The sequence below is a fragment of the Haemorhous mexicanus genome, chromosome 6 (assembly GCF_027477595.1).
Source record: "Haemorhous mexicanus isolate bHaeMex1 chromosome 6, bHaeMex1.pri, whole genome shotgun sequence".
Classification (NCBI taxonomy): Eukaryota; Metazoa; Chordata; class Aves; order Passeriformes; family Fringillidae; genus Haemorhous; species Haemorhous mexicanus.
In genome coordinates, this window is record NC_082346.1 from 4,249,952 (window position 1) to 4,267,606 (window position 17,655).

Consider the following 17,655-nt stretch of genomic DNA (forward strand, 5'->3'; position numbering starts at 1 on the left):
CAGTAGTGATAGGGAGAAACTTGCCTTCAAATTTATCATTATTTTTTAAAATCAAATTGAGCCCAAGAAATTAAACACCTAGTAAAATACACGTTAGGCTACCTAAACCTTAACATACAGGTTCTTAGCAATGGTTCTTAAAAAATGTCTTACTCGAGTTGTCTTTTCTGTAGTTGTCTTTACAGAGGCCATGTGCCCAATTGTTTCACAGCCCACATTTTATGACACTGGGTGCCAGCAGGTTTTTTTATCATTCAGGAATCCCATGTGGTTTATGTGAGACAGACATGATGTGTGGAATCTGGAAAACAATGAACATGGGATTTGTTTTCCCAGTTGCTTCTGGTGAGCTCTTCCTAGCAGAATGATGGAGTCTGGGCTTTCATGCTCCTTTGGTACAGCTGGCTGCTTGTTTTCTAATTCCTAACCTTACATCTGAACTATAACTTCAGAAAATTGTAACAGAACTTAAGGATTTATCTAGTTTTGGGGGTTTTGATATAACAGTGGATTCTGGACAAATCTGCTTTTAGTTGTCTCCAATACAAGAAGGTGTGTGAACAGGATCAAAAAGACATTTCCTTGAAAAGTGAAAATGTCTGTAAGACTTATTGTTTTGTTTTTTGTCAAACAGGCAGAGCCCCTAAATGTATTTCGGTCTTGAATGATCACAAGGGGTACCTCATCCTATGTAGGGGGATTATTTATTTATCTATAATAATTACATATTGTATAAAATTCAGTCATACTGTGCCATTTTTTGTATAAATATTTTTAAAAATAATTTCATTTAAAAGCAAAACAGTGTTTTATACTCTTCAGTTTCACATGACAAAAATCTGGATTATAGTTGTTACCCAGAAACCTGACTTGCTGGTTCCACAGCAGCACTAACATCTTGACCATTGAGTAACTCAGCATATTTAGGTTTAAATCCTAGCTCTTAACTGGACACACCTGTGCATATGGGTGTATTAGGTATGCTCTGTGCCTGGTGAATTCATTTCAGTTACATTAACTTTTGTACTGTTTTTCATAAATAGTCATAGAAATGTTTCTTACAGCTAAAATGTCAGTTTTAGTAGGCTGCATCTGGAGCACAGAGGTGATAGTGCTGATTCTTTTAACTTGTGTGCCTACAGCTGATGGGGATAGACATCTTTTTATGGCCCTCCTTTTAATAAGAAGTTATTAGGCTTAAGCAGGTAAACTTTGTCCATTAATGTTTTCATTCCTGAGTTTCACCAAGCATAGAATTTAATACTTATGCTTCAGTGTGATTTTTTTGGAGGCAGCATTTGTAAACACCTTAGGTTATGTTGGAGCAGATGTTTTGTCTCCCTGTGTGTAGGTAAGTACTGATAAACAAAGAAAATCAGTTATTATTTATTAAGGTGGAAACAAATCTGAAAAACTGGGCCAGCCTATACTGAAGTGCCATAAATTACCCTGTTTCTAAAAAGAAACTTAAAGTATTGCAAAAAATGTACCTGAAGGGGGTTTTGTAGAGAAATACTATCAAATTCTGCACACATGCACTATTGGAATGTGTTAAGTTAAAGAGTAGGGGGAAGGTATTTCCAAGCAGTTTTTGTAAGATATTGCTCTCGGTCACAAATCTGGCGTTTGAATGTTTTAGTTAATATCAAAGCCTGCAGTTGTTATTGTGGTAAAGTGATAGTGTGAAATTGATGCTGTTATACTATAACAATAAGGACGTGACTCATGTATTTTATGTACACATGCATTCAACTGTAGTGACAAATGGCTTCATGCTGTGTGATTAAATGCATATTAGCATTTGCCCTAGGCATTTGATTATTACCATCTTTACTTCATTACATTACCACACTGTATGGCCATATAATTTATAAGATAATACAGACATCACTTTGTTGCTGATAGGAATTATTCTGTTTTATGGATGGTGTCCTTTAATTTTGCCTTTCATGGATTATAAAATTGGTTAATATCTGCTGAAGTGAATCACTGGAGAAGCAAATAAAGATGTTGGCCTCAGGTCACAGTGTCATTTGTGATACTGGCAAAATCTTACAGCCTCATTTATCCCTGTACATGATTGATAACACCATGGGTTAAATGGAGAAAGCTTTGCTTCCATTAAAGGATCATCATGAATGAAGACCTCCCACTTAAAAGTCAGGCATGATGAGAAGACAAGAGACTATCTACAGGTCAAATTAAATAACTTAAATAATTTAAGTGGAATGACAGTGTAATTTGTTCATTCTGTGTTATTACCCTGACCCCTATCAGGCTTATAGGCTAACTTACTTTCTAGTGTAGGGTATTTAAGATGTAATTTTTAATAAGTGCTTTTCAAAGATATAAAGCCCTTTATGGCACTTAAAATTATGCTAAAATTGATTTTTTAAATGTGCTTTTTAAAAAGTAATTTTGTCCTAATTTTGTTAAATGTAAAACTAATAATAGGAAAGCAAATGTAGTAAATGCTTCAAAATAAGAACTTTAGTCTTTCATTTTAAATATGTGATCCACGTACGCTTTAGAGTTTTTAAAAATTATAGGTATTCTGACAAATACCAGTTGCTAAAGTAAAAATGCATTATTTGGAAATACCTTTGATTTGACACAAGATTTTTTTTTTTTTGTATTTTCTGTGGTGAGGGGCATTTATTATTTATCCTGTATCTTTACGATAGCTCTGGATTGTTGTATTAATGTGTAATATCAAAAGTAGGTATTTTATTAATATGAAGGGTACTTTAAATTATTTTTAAACGTTACTATTCTATTTTGTATATTTTTGTTCCTAGTCAGGCACAGTGTAAACTCGCTGGCAGGTGCTGAGTTTTTCTGAGCTCTCAGAGGTGGAAGAGACTGCAGGGGAGCTCTGAGGAGCACAGGGGGAGTGTGTGTAACCCCCCTGCACCTCGCAGGTTTCAGCAGCAGGCTGTGGAGCATTTTGTGGCAGTCCTGGCAAAGCAGCCTGAGTGCAAATTGCCCGTGAGAAAACAGCGCTGTCACCGTGAAGGGCTGGGTGAGGACTCAATGAGCTTCACTCGCAAAGCGTTTATCCCCACTTGCCGCATTAGGGAGGGAAAGTCTTGTTTGTCAAGTGCTCCTGCTGAGATCACTGAGCTGAAAGAAAGCCCTGCGTGCCTGAGGCCCCTTAGCTTCTGTTCCTTGGAGTATAGCATTGGTTTGAAAATATCCCCTTGGGAAAATAATTCTCTGATTGCCTCTGTGATGGGAAGGAAAATCACAAGCCCCAGTGTGTATCAGTTAATGTATACTCTTCTACTGGTTGGCCTGAATAGGAATAATTTCATAACTGAAGTGCACTTCTTCAAGTACTCCTGTCCTTGTAGGGTGATTCCTTTTCCTAAATCAAGTTTATCCCTTATTTTTTTCCCTTATTAAGTACCAGCTTCTTCATTTGATAACAGCATGGTCTTGTAAAAGTTCATCACTGTAGGATTTCACCAACTCCAAGCCTGGAACATCAGCTACAGCAATATAATTAGATCACATGTCACCTTTTAACATTATGTTTGTAAAAATCTTACCCTTAGCATGATGAACAGTGAAATCAAATGGCTCTGTGCTTAGTTTATTGTGCATAATATTGGCATTTTTATTAGATTTGTAGTTATGGTCATCTTCTGGTACTTGATATCAAATGTTTGTGGTAGTTCTTCATATAGTGGTACAGCATGTATCAGTAAGAAAACAATTTTGAAAACTTGAATGAAAGAAACAAAATTTTTTAATGTGCTTTTGGGAGAGTCTGACTTATTTTATTCTAAGATTTTAGGCTAAAATAGAAATAGTAGTTTTTTTATCCTGATATATTGCTTTTAAAAAAAATCCAAACAGCTTCAGTCTACAATGTCTGCAGATTGCCTGCACAATGCCTGATTCATGATGGCACATTGACACAACAGATTTGTTGCCTGAAGTGCTGCGTGTTTGTACATGGTTCTTATTCAGGCTTTATTTGCTGCCTCTTCAGAAGTCCCTCAAACATATGCATTTTGACACTGACAAAAGAATTTATATTCTTCATATTGAACAGCTCAGCATTAGTCATATGTTTTAAAATGAAAGACAAAAATGAGCCTGATTGTTTTGGTTTTAGCAAAACCATTGCTTTATTAACAGAGTAACTTTTGTGGTGGGGCAGCTAAACAAGGAGTAAATCTATTATCCATGACCAAGCAGCTTAAATGTGATCTATGTTAGAGTTTTATTTAGACAACAGAAGAAAAAGTGGTGAGCCCTGATTTGTAGTGTTACGGCCCCATGATACAGACCAGGTCTCTGCTGTTCCTGCAGGAATTCCTTCCTAAGGGTTCTGTGGCAGCAGCCAGGTCAGTCATAACTCCTGTGCTCTGCCCCTGCCTCCGTAATTCTTAGTGCAGAAACACAAGGGGGTGTGTCTGGCAGGGATGGCATCGGGTGTTCTAGTGCACTACTGAAAATTTAGTCTCAAGGATTAAAAAATATGATCTGGGAAAAGGAGGGGAAATATCTGCAGTTGTTACATTTTTGTGAATAAAATGTTGAGTGTTGTGGTCACCTCTGGCATCTCTAACAAACTTGCTTTGTCCTTACAGAGACATCTGGGGCTCCTGTTTGTGTAGCTCCTCGCTTGACAGCAGTTGATGCAGCTGGCTCAGAGTACAACATTTTGATATAGGATTTGTAAGAAGAGAGTGAGAAAGACTTCTTGATAAAATTCAGATGCAGAGACTGCAAGCATTACCTTAAGTCCCTGATTTCAGACCAAAGATCTCTTTTAAAATTGGGCCTGTCTTGTGATCTTTGACATCTTGAAGGTAGGCAGCAACTTTTTCATGGCATGATGTGTGTGTTGCAGCACCTTCATGTCTGTGCAGGGCAGTAACTCTGGGAAAAAACACTACTACTTCTGTCTCCTCATCAAAGTTTTTGCTTAAAACTAAAACCAAGCCAAGAAATACAGAGGAGAAGCAAAGGAATATTGTGAGCTACTGATAAATCTGTTTGCTTTTTTCCTACAGTAGTGCACATTACTTTAAAATAAAGTAATATTAATTATATAGTATCTAAAAGTAGTAGTTTTACTCTTTGCAAAAAGATTCAGCCTCCATATTTGAAGCTTTTGCAATTGGAGTATTCTCTTACAGATAGACTGCAGAGGAAATGCTGGTCTTTATTTTGCAGAAAGGAGCTCAAAGAATGGATGAAGACTTTAAAGCACAGGCACTTGAATGTACTCTTCCAAGTCCATCAGAGACTTTACTTTCCATTCGACTGCTAGACTTTAAAACAAGTTTGTTGGAGGCAATAGAAGAGCTGCGTATAAGAAGGGTAAATTTGTTTATTTTGGGTTTGGTCTTTCCTTTTCTTATTTCTGTCTCTCTGTATGTAGGTAGTCATAGAAAATGCTGCATAAGTGTGGCTAGACCTTATGCTGCATTTTAAGTGATTCACCAATCAGGGTTTAGTTTAGAAATATAATGGGTTTAGGTATTGGGTGTATAACAGACTTCCCTGTAGACAGCACAAAGGCAACGGGGTTGTATGGGAATGAATTTGGTTTTTCTGTAACAATATGAGTTGCTAGAGTTGATAATTAGGTTGTTGAGAAAAGCTACATTAAATTATTGTCCTTCATTATAATTCTTCTCTTTAAGAGCAGTCTTTGATACAAAATGAAAAGAAAGAATCCATGTGTTTTCCAAGTCCCCAAGTCTTTCTCGTTTCATAATTGATTTGCCATTTGCCAGAAAAGTGGTGATTTTGGCTCTTTGCTTGTGTTTTTCAGAATTACCTCTGTGGGCAAAGAGCTATATTAAAAACACTTTATTTCACCACTTTTACATTGCTAAACTATGGAGCTAGACCCCTACATAAGTGTATTGAGTATTAGGGGTGGGAGTGTTTTGTTTTTGAAATGATTAGTATTACCAAAGTAAAATTGCTTCTGTGCTGGTAAAGGCAGCTGTTTTTTCTTGTTGTTAATTTGCCACTTGTATTTTTCTGTGGTTACTTTTTCAGTTGTATGTATGTAAACATTTCTGTCTATTTCTCCCCTTAGGGTTTCTGAACTGTTATGTGTATTGAAAGACCCAAAGTGTATTTTTCTTCATCTGATGAATTTGACCTGTTCAAAAGATGTGTGTTATTACTTTTAAAATATTAGTATTGATGACATGCTTGATTTATGCTTATTTTGATCTAAGTCAAATGCTATAATCCTCTCTTTAAAAGCCATAAACAAAAGAATGACTGCCATTAAAAAGAAAAAAAAAGAGAGAAGGGCTGCGAGAAGGTACTTTCTTGGTGTAGTGCTGTTAAAGCCCCCATGGTGTGATCCCCAGACCTGTGTTACAATGGTAGTGTTTAGTCTAGCTAAACTATTTTAGTATTAAAAGTAAAGACTGAATAATTTAACTTTATTATTAGATATATTATTATGTCTAATAATAGTTGAAATAATAATATAATATAATATATAAATTATTAGTATTAATTTTTTATAATGATCAGAGTATCATTTTCTTTATAAGACTGCTTAGCTGAATTTACATGGTTAACTCAATGTTGCACTTTTAATGCACTTGTGTTCATGGAGTGCCATGGGATTTCATCTTTTGGCATTTTCCTTTGGGTTTTTATGCCTGCTTTGTGTCTGCTATACTACAAGAGTTTGTGGCTGTGATTTTGTAAAAGTAGTCCCAGAAGGGTGAGTAAATTTGTGCCTTGAAATTGTTTTTAGCTTCATATTGATGTAAATGTTAAGAGCCAATTTAACAGTTAAGACATGGTCCTAAGTTTCTAAAATAGCTCTGCTTTCCTTTACCCTAAAAAATACATATACATATGTATATATATATACTTGTTTAGTCAGAAATTTAGGTAAAAAAAAGTAAGCATTTTACAGACAGCCAAATTGAAATCTTGGAGTGTCCTTGAATGCATTTTTGATTGTTTTTCATAGTTCAGGGCTGCTTGCTTAGTATGTTTGAAGTCTGGAATATAAAACTATAGGTTTTCTGGAATATAAAAATACAGGTATTCTGAAGAAGCAAGAGTTATTGAGAAATGTGGCTTATGCCTAGTGGCATTCATTTTTATCTTTTAAAGTAGAATTTTTAATGGATGTTTTTGCTTTAAAATACCCCCAAAAAACCCGCTCCCCATTTCAGCTATGAATTTGTTACAAATTCAGTCAATGTGAGCTTATTCTGTAAATTTTTAATCCGCCCTGAGAGAAAGGTAGTGCATAAACCAAAATACAGGGATAACTCAGAGAATTACAGTGCTTGTCTTGCACTAACATGCTAATTTTTCCATGGCCACGAATGAAACACAAGAACTCTGTCACCTGCTCCATCAGAAAGGGGAGTAAAAGTGAAAATTCTGCAGGTTTCTTTCTATTTCTTCCACTTCATTCCCAGGTTGCTTGTGAGGTTCAGTGGACTGATAACCTGAGGGAGGCACTAGAGCCAGTGCCATGGATTTTAGTCTCAGATTTGTCTTTGACCTCTGGTTTGGCCTCAGATGAGATTATTTTACCTCTATTTGCTTCTGGTTTTCTTCCTATTCTTGGTCTTGCTTGTCACCTCAACAGGAGACTCTTTGGGAAAGGACCTATTGTGTATTTTGAGTTTAATAAAGTGCTTGGAATGGTTGGCTAAGCTGCAGTACAAATTCAGATTAATAAAAATAAATTTGTGGATGAAATTATCTGTGTGAAGCTAACAAAAAGCAAACTCTTAAATATGAAAATATTTTGAAAGATTTGTTCCAATCCTTACTCAATATATTTGTAGGTAAACTCTCAAAAATTGTTTAGAAGAGTTGCCCAGAGTAAGGGACTGTTCATGTTTCATCTTCCAGAGGAAATCCCAGTCCTTGATAGCTGTGCAAGTTTGTTCTAAAGATTAATTGCTTAAATGATTATACTTGATGCAGCTTCACTTTGCTCCCTTAACTATTCTCAGAGTCTTTGTTCTCCATAGGAATTGACATAATATGAATATGTAAGTAATTAAAAGCCACAAAAAATGTATTTCTCTTTCCCCTGCCCACCAGGGATTACTTCACACTCCAATAGTTAGTGTTTTCTGTTTTTTCCAGTTTAGCTTTCTCACTCATCCAGCACTGACCACTGATCCTTTTGTGCTGGATATCTCTTCACTTACTTCCATGTCTGTCAGTCTTACTCTGTAGTCAACTGAGTGCCTTTTCTTCCTAACACCTTTTAACTGGATTTCATACCTAAGTGTAAATTAGGGATTTTTTTTTAGTAAAATGACAGACACAAGGACAGCTGAGTATTGGGAAAAAAAGTATGTGCATTTAAGAGAATTAACAGCACTGAATTTCAGGTCTCATGGTTGTGACATCCTTGATACTGTTGTTTGAGTCAGCAAGCAGTGTGTTAGATCATAATTTCTCTGTTCGTGAATAACATGGCTTCTGATTAGGAACTGATTACTTGCAGTTGGAGAGCGTTCTAGGTGCAGACCCATTCCAGGAATATATTTTGATAGAAGAGATCAAATATAGAGTAAGTGTAACCTATGCAGTGGAGTCAAGGACAGACCAATGAAATTTACAAAGGAAAAATAGTGGTTGATACAAATTTTTGTGTCTCTGCATCTGAAAATGGCAAGTTTTTGAGAATAGATTCCAAATATAGGTTGCTATTTTTTTTTTGTTAATGGTCATAATTATGAAAATCCAATAATGTTTTATCAGAAACTAAAGGTCGAATAATGCTTCTATAAATATCTTCTAAATATCTTCTCTCCTTTTAACATTTGTCCTGGAAACAAAGCTTAAGAACATTATCCAAGAGATCTTCTAAAAATTGTACTGGTCTGCTTTGTTCATGAAGGAATTTCTAATTATAGTATGAAAGAATCAGAAACTGTAGTTTCTGTGAGTACTGTTTGACCTGCATGAAAATTGGATGTGCAATTTTGTAGGAGGGAGACTGTAAGTTTAAAAAAAAGATAATAAAAGTACCTAGCAGCAGTTTTGGCTGCTTGGACATGAGCCAGCTGTACTCTGTTCCTAAATCTGTTCAGGGTCAAGAATCGAGGGGGCTTGACCAATCCACAGCCCATCTTGTAAAACTACAGCCTGAAGCAAGCACTTTAAAGAAGGCTTGACACTTTCTAAAGGTTATAACGAGTAAATAAACCATCAAATTACTCCTCTTTTATTGTTATGGTAGTCTTTTTTTATAAAAACACTTAAATCCATGTAGTCCTAAGGCATCTAATAAAAAATGAACACTTTTAAGGTTTGGTAGGTTTTTGATCCCTCATCAGAGTTATATACAATATTGTTCTCCTAAATATAACAAAAACATTTTTGTCTTATTAAAAACCTGATAGAACTTCTAAAAAAAAAAGTGCTTCACACAAGTTTTAGAAGCTTTCAATTCAAAATGGGTAAACTATAAATGTCCTTTGGAAGATGTAAAAATGATGGATAAGGTTTATAACTGTTGGTGATTTCGTGTGAGAACATTTTTATCATGTAATTGTCATTCTGAGTTTAAGTATTTATGATGTTTATTCTCTCAGCCATAGTTACATACATGCACATTTTTGATAGCTTCCAGATACACCTTTATAATTTGGGAGTAAGTTGGAGGAGTGTTGTTCACTTAGAACTTGGCTTCTTACCCTCTTAAGTATTCACAGCAATGGGCTCACTTAAAATGGAATTTAAGGCCATTTTCTTACCACTTTGAGAAAGACTTTAGCTAATAATATATCATTTTCATAGCATTTGTTGCTTAATAACAGGAAGGATTGAAGATGACACCTTTTTAAAAGCCTCAAGACAATCTCATTTGTATTATCACTCAAGGGAAATTAGGGGGATGTGTTTTCCTTCAGTACTTATAGAATAGTACCAGAAAAAAAAAAATCATTTGTTGAAGCAGAACTGAGAATCACTGATAATCTTTTAAGTTGTCCTTTTTTTTTTTTTTTTTTTTTTTTTTTTTTAACCATAAGTCATATGAAATCTTTAGGTCTCTTCTCCATCTGTATTCTACCAGTATATATCAGAGAAGTAAAAGCTTAAGAACTTGTCTCTGGTTCTCTGTGAGCCACATTTTAGTTTTAAATGCCTATTCAGTATTTTATATGTAAAATTCACATGAGAGCTGAGGCATTTATTTAGAATCTCTGCAAGAATCTTGAAATGCTTGGGAGTAGCCTCCTGTGGAAAGAAGTGTGCTTCTCTACACTTGTGAGCCTGTAAAATGTCTGCTAACCAAGAAAGTCAGTTTTGACCCTTAAACCCTATAAAAGATGTCAATGTCAAAAAACTATTTTGAATCCCTTGGGACATATTTTGCCCTTTGTTTCTATTGATAAGTAGTTTGACTATGAATCAAATATTATACTTAGTGAGAAAGGGTTGCAAAATCTTCAAAACTGTTTTGCATCAATTGTTGAAGTGTTGTAAATATCCTTGAATCAGAATCTTGGAACCATTATTCATATTGAGCTTCGGAAAGAATTACAGTATATTTTATAGCCAAAAAATTTTGTGTTCTCTTCTTCACTTGGGAAGGAGCAAGAGCCTTCATTTGTTCTTTCAGTCAGGAAAGGTGCTGCTTCATCCAGAGGTGGGATCTTTTTAGACTCATGGTAAATAATAGTTGTTCATGGTATTGCAATTCAATAGAATTGTACTTAAACTCCAGTATTAAGAGAATGTACCTTTTGAGGCCTTCTTTTATTGTTTATTAGAGAGATCCATGGCCTTTTTTTCCCCAAGTTGTGACTGTTCCATAATTTTTCCCAATTTTTGAGATGTGAGTCAGTTTAAGAGTAGTTAAAATTTTCCAACATTTAAGATGGCGAGATTTAAACTATAGTGAAGTTGAACTTTAAAACAGCATAAAATTTGCACATAATATATCAAAAGCACAGTTCAAGTTTTGGGGGTACTTTTACCCTCATACAAGTGAGCTTGGCCCTTGCTGGACCTCAGTAAATGTTATTACTGCAAGGATTCATCAAAGAGAAGTCAGGCTTACTTTAAAGTGGTGGCTTTCCCAAGCTGGCCATCGGTGTGCAGAGCAAAGGCAGGAAAGCAGCCTTTTGAAGCTCAGTAGTACATTAGTGCAGCTCTCCAGGTCCTTGGAGAGCTCCATTAATTATTTTGACTGTGTGCAAAACCAGGACAGTACTGAGTTGCTTATGACATGTATCAAAAACCTGAATATGATTCTTGCAGGAAGTCGTGACTGTTCATAGGGAAACCTTTTGTCTTTTTTTTTTGAGTACTGGATTTGTGAAGGAAGGTCAGTGCTCATAAAAATTGGACTCCAAAGGGAAGCTGATTCCTGTTGGGAAAAATTAACTGTAATACCAGAGTGTTTCAGGAAAATTTGCCTAAGTATTTAGCAACTGTGATTATCAGAAGGTAACTTTCATTTGTTATCAAAAGTAATGCTTTGATTCTTGGCAAAGTGCTTCTGCAAGAACAGGATCTGTAACACCTTCCTGTGGATCATGGGGAAAATTTTCCACTTTAGTAATGGTCTTCTCAGATTTTCTGGTAGCTCATCTTATCAGAAATATGTGTTGATTACCCATGATTCTGTTTCAGTTTCTTTTGGTAGGTCAGAAGGCTTCTTGGCACAGAATATGATGAGAAATAGTTCACTTTTTCCATAATAACAGAAGTAACCACTGACAAAAACTTTTCAGTTGTCCTAGGAGATGTCAAATAGAATAAAGATTCAAATGCTTTGAGCTGAATATTTAAGATGGCCCAAAGATTCTGAGTCATTAATTATGATTATCTGTATGATTGACTACAATGGGTTCTTGAAGCACTTTTGCATCTCACTGAACTCTTCATTTCAGTGTTTTGACTTTTTTTAATGTTTGTTTTTAACTAGGAAACAGAAAATAATTATGAAGACCAAACAAACAAAATTGTTATTGAGAAACAGGAACTTGAATGGCAGAAGGTAAATTTCCTGTGTGCTTGTAGTGTTTTACCTGCTGAGATTTAATTTTAATGTGTTAATATAAATTGTGATTTGCTACAGTTCCTCTTTTTAGAGCTATTTTTATTTCAATAGTAGAATGTTGTAGCCAGTAGCTTATTATTTAGTCATGAGCATCTGTAGCTTTTATGTTGGTTTGGATTGTGCCCAGCTTAGCAATGTTTTTAACAAGAAAATATAATAGTATTTGGCATGACTTGGCAATCTTCAGTCAAGAGAGATGGAAATACTGAGGCAGGAAGACATTTAGCTGAATCTGAGGCATGTTGACACGTCAGTATGGGGGAAGCTGTGTAGCAGCTTCTCTGTATTATGCTTGGCTTTGGCAAGTGCAAACATCAGTGCAGCAAACAGCTCCACTTGCAATCTTTTGGAAGTGGAGATTTTCCCAAAAAGTTATTTTGAACATGAACTTGTATGTTATCCATACTCAGAAGCAGTCTGTCAGCTTTTCAGTGTTGAGGATGAAGTATTCAGCAACGTAAGTGTAACATTCTTCTCAGAGTTAGGGCTCCTGAGGTTATGCTTTGCTAGGAAATGCATTCCCTTCTTTAATACAATCAAACCAATGACCCCTGTCACTAGGGCACAAGATAAAAGGCTTCACTCCGTATATTTTACAACCCCAGAAAAAACAATAATTTCAGCTCTATCCTTGATCTTGGGATATTTAACATCTCAGTTGTAAAGGAAGGCTATTTCATCTTGGAGTTCATCCTAACCATCTTAAATTAATAATCCTAACTCTGTGCTTTTCTTTCTTGAAAGATATATATGTGCACACAGAAACAGGAAACATTTTATATTTGTAAAAGGAAGAGTGCTTTCAATTTGTAACCCTTCTTTGCTTTTCTTAACCTAGCTTTGCAGTGCTTAATATTCTGGGTTCAAAAGGGAGGATTTCCACCCATTCTAAGACCTTAACAGCAATTTAATTTACCACTCATAAAAGGATGGGACTTACAGGTAGTGAGGTGAACTCTGTTCCTGTACTTTGCACTTAACATTAGCACATGTCAAAGCTGATCAACGAGTGGTAGATTTTGGGAACTTCACGTGAGCAAATTTTCTGGAACTTCAAAGGAACAAGCTAATACAAATTTCCAATCCTGGAGACTCCAGTAAGATGAAAATTCTAAGTATGACATTTAAATTGAATTTCTGACTGATTGTTTCTGAATGCAGAATCTCACTGACCGCAGCAGTAGTTCCATAAGTAGACACCTACCTCTGGTTTATCAAAGGTTTTACCATTTCCTTCATGGATTTCCCTTCTAGTCAACATTTCTGTCATTCATTTTAATTTACCCTAAATTTAGCTAGCTAGTTTGAAATTAAGACCGTATTTCAGCTATTACAACTTGTCCACATTTTATAAATATACTGTGGCTGCTCTTGAAAAAAATACACTCAAGCAGGGAAAACAGAATAACTGGAGAATATAGTCCTTTAAATCTAGTGGGTATACTCAGCCATTATAATATTACAATATCAAAACTGATTTTTTTCATATTTAAAAAAAACCTCTTCTTTTTTCTTCAGTCTTACTGCATCATACATACATGGTATATATGGGAGATTTCTGACAGAGATAATAGAATCATTTTATCTGATAATAGAATAATTTTATTTTATCTGATAGTCTGTGTGTGAGGCTTGTTAGAAAATGAATATTTGTAGACACTGCCTTGTCTTTTTGAAAATAAAATACCTCACTTGAATATACAGTACAAGAAAGTAGTATGTTATAAAGAATTCAGCAATGGGGTTTTTTTCCATTACATCTATGATAGAGTTATATAAAGAATGATTGTTTAATGAAACCAGACTTACACCTACATAATTTATTCCATGATGTTGCCTTGAATTCCTGTATTTTGTAGTGCCATCTTAATTTGGCAGTGTTGTGGATATAGAATTTTATTCCTGTGGTGAGCAGGAGTACTGCAGTGGGAGTAGTTGATTTTTTGTGTCTGCAGGACTTTTCTGCCTTGCTGCTTCCCATGCCTGTCACCCCCTGGAGAACCTGTCCTTGGACACAGGGCTGAGCGACAACCTCAGGAAAACATTTCTCAGGACTTTTATGTGCTTCTGAATATTCATATATGTACTGTGTGTTGTTTGTTACACACAAAACAAAACTTCCTCTACTCATGATGAGTTAAGTAAATGGATATGGAACACCTTATCTCCATGGATTCTTGTTGCTATCAAAAGGCAACAGTTCTTGCTTGTACAATGTGAAAGCAGCACCAGCTTGCTAGAGAAACAGCAATTTTGGAAGGGACTTTATGTTTAAAAACTCTCAATTTTTATTAAGGCAGAAGAAGAAATTTGACTCCTTGTGTGTGAAACAGATTTTCAATTTTTTTTCCTCCCATTCATTCTTTTTAATAGTCTCAATTTATATTTTTTTTGTGCAGTGGATTGTTTCCTGCTACACACTCGTATTTCTAAGCTAAACACTCATTTATATTTTGAGATAGCTGTTCAAGGACAGAGCCTCTTAACTACTTTTACCTATTATTTCAGTGTTTAGAACTGAAAAAACCTGGTTTTCCCTGCATACCTTCCATGCTAAGGTGAAGTATCTTTTGGAGAAGCATGATGCTTAAAGATGTAGGAGATTTCCCTCTTGTAGAGTGTAGTATTAGCCTATGAGACTATAATATGACATAATAATACCAAAAAAAGTACATCTTCACTCACTTTCTTGTTTTTATGGATGAGAGTAAAGCCGGGCTGGAGGGTGATAAAAATCTCAAACTATTGCCTTACACTTAGTTACTTCTGTCTTCCTTCAGCTCTTTCAGGTAGCTTGTTAAATGACTAAAATCTAACTATAAACAGAATAACAGGTAGTTAGTTTTCAATGGATTCTATTTTTAATATGTACTAACATTCTGTTGTAACTACCTGGACGAGTGTCAAGGTTCTGTCTTGAGCTGACAGTGGATGTGGATTGTTTCTGCAGGCTGAAGGGATGGGTAGGAGTTGCTTACAGAAATCCTAGTAAAAGGTCTGTATTCCAGAGGGGACAATTGTTACCTGTGAAGAATGAAAGAGAAGCTGCTACCAAAAGGACAGTTACCAGTTAAAAAATGCATGATTTTTAGTCTTCAGGGTTTTTTAGTCAGTTGTGTCATTCTAGAAATATTTAAATATTACATATTTATTGTTAAATACATATCACAATAGGTCAGCCTTTTCTAGAAATAATTTGTATATAATTTGCTCTAAGATAATATTTTACTCACACTGTTGTTGTTTGACATGAGCAGGAAACTCTGCAGCATCAGGCCGACACGCTGCAACAACAAAACAAAGAAGCTATGGCAGCTTTTAAAAAACAGGTAACAAATTAAAGCCTTTGACTTTGACTGTGGGATTTTAAAATACAGTGGCAAGTTATAGCAAGTTATCAGTTGGTATGGAAACATTTTTCTATTGCATATAAAATATTAGAATATACAGCTAAAAAAAAAAAAAATCATGTCCTTTCTTCTGGCCACACCATTACGCTTGTATTTTGGCAGTTCTTTCCAGATGCCCCTCCTCCTGGCATTTTTCATTTTTATATTTCCAAAACCTCCTAGAGAAGATAATGCTTCTTCTAACACTTCCCTTATTCTGTTTTGCTTTGTTTGGTGTTTTCCCCTCTAATTTAGCATGACCTCTGCAAGGGTAGATTCATAAACCATGGTAAAAGATCTGCCACACAAATTAACCCTGCTCAACGTTTGAAAGTGTGTTTCACTCTTGTCTTTTAGTCTCCATATTACAGTGAGCAAACACAGGAGCTGAGAAACCTTGCAGAGAACATTCATAGGGGCTGAAACTGTTGCCCATGGTGATGAAGAATTTGTCATTAATGCTGCATCACAATCTTGTCACACAAAAAAGAAACTGACAAGCAATTAGGTTTTTCCCTTGAAAAAATAATTTGAGATTCACAAACTTCTCCTTGTAGAACTGTGGAGTTCTACAGTTCCTATAGGTGGAAAACCCCAGGAATAATATTATGCAGGTTTATATAACTATATTGTCTTGTTGAATTGCATGAATAAAATTATTGCCATGTGCTGTCTGATTTTTTTTTTTTTTTTTTTTTTTTTAATGTGACTGACAACCAAGTTACAGGCAAGGATGTTTGCCATGGAAGAAGAAAAGGTACTCTACAATTATTTGTTGTTTGTCATCCAAAGAAGAGCATAAGCAAATGATAATGACGTAAAACATACCAAACATATCCTAAGTATAAACTAAGTCTGTTGCAATTACATTGTATTTTTTGCTATGGCCTTTGCAAAAGAAATGTCTTTGTAACTTTTGTATTTCTGTTTTTTTGTTTATAGACTGTAGAACTTGTGAAGTGTCACTGCTTATGCTAAAAATCAGTTGAGGAAAGAGTGTTCTTTGATAGTTCCATATTGCATTTATACAAAATGTACTTTATTCCAGAGGGTTGGGATAAATTGGGATAATTGGCCTTTACGAGTAGTACTGAAAAATAACATTTCTAGCTGACTTAGAGAAATCAGATTTTAATAGGGATTGTATTGATTTAGCTGAACTGAAGATTTCTGAAGGTACTTGACCTAAACTGAAATAAGATAAATTTTAGCCCGAATTTATGTGGATTTTATTAGCTACATAAGTTTTTATACCAGGCTGAATGCTCAGTTCCACCTCTGAATGAAGGATTCACATTTGGTGTACAATGAACCTGTTTTAAACAGTGAGGTCAGTGGATGTCTGCCTCTATTGTTTCATTTAAATTTCCCAGTGGTTTAGAGCAGATGAATATGCTGGATGTGGCATAAGAAGTGATGTAGAAATTTGCAAACTGGTTAAATGGCTTGAAAATATATAAAAAATAAACTTTATTGCTTGCTGCATTGCTATTTGTTGGTATTAGTTTGATATTTTCTGGTTGAGTAATTTTCATGATTGGGAATTTAGAATTTTTTTCTTGTTAAGACAATTCATTTGTCCACTTTTTACTCTCTAATTTTTATTTTCAACAACAGATTCAGGATTAAATTTTATGCTAATTAATTTTTACTTCTACTTCCATAAAATTGAATAGTAGTTTCAGTACTTTGTACCAAAGTAACTGAAAGAGTAAATGAAGCTCAGGACAGAGTTGAAAAATCAATTTTTGCACCAATTTAGGTGATATGTACTGTGAGTGATCAGGGTGGTTTTGGAGGATTGCACAGTCAGCACTATATTGGAAATGACTGGGACATGCAGGGGTGGTTGAATGGTTGTATTTGTGTTTTCTGGCATGTTTTCTGGTATTTAGGTTCTGCTCTGCATTGGATTGACTGCAGCCAGTGATTTTTACCAGATTTAATTCTACTGAAGTCCTTAGGCTCTCTCATGTGCAAATACTATATGTTTGTCTATGTCACACACATATGCATATATACATATTAAATGTACTTGCATGTATTTAGTGACTAGCAATAGCAGGTTACAGTTCACTCTTTGTGGACTGGGAAAAAATATGCAGGTTGTTTCTGTGAAGATCCTGCAGATAAAAAATGGATTAACCTGATGCCTTTTGTTTTAAAATTTACTATCTTTGTTCTAAATAATGTATTAGTTCTGCCTTTGTCAGGCTT

At 35.1% G+C, this 17,655-nt stretch overlaps 1 protein-coding gene across 1 annotated transcript in view; it reads left to right on the forward strand.

Moving 5' to 3' along the window:
- Window positions 1-17,655, forward strand: part of CCDC73 (coiled-coil domain containing 73) — a 76,162-nt gene that overhangs the window by 22,818 nt on the left and 35,689 nt on the right. Inside the window, exons 3-6 of the mRNA XM_059848333.1 lie at window positions 5,191-5,337; window positions 11,915-11,986; window positions 15,307-15,378; window positions 16,160-16,195. Of these exons, the coding sequence (XP_059704316.1) occupies window positions 5,191-5,337; window positions 11,915-11,986; window positions 15,307-15,378; window positions 16,160-16,195 (327 nt within the window). The remainder of the gene's footprint in view (window positions 1-5,190; window positions 5,338-11,914; window positions 11,987-15,306; window positions 15,379-16,159; window positions 16,196-17,655) is intronic.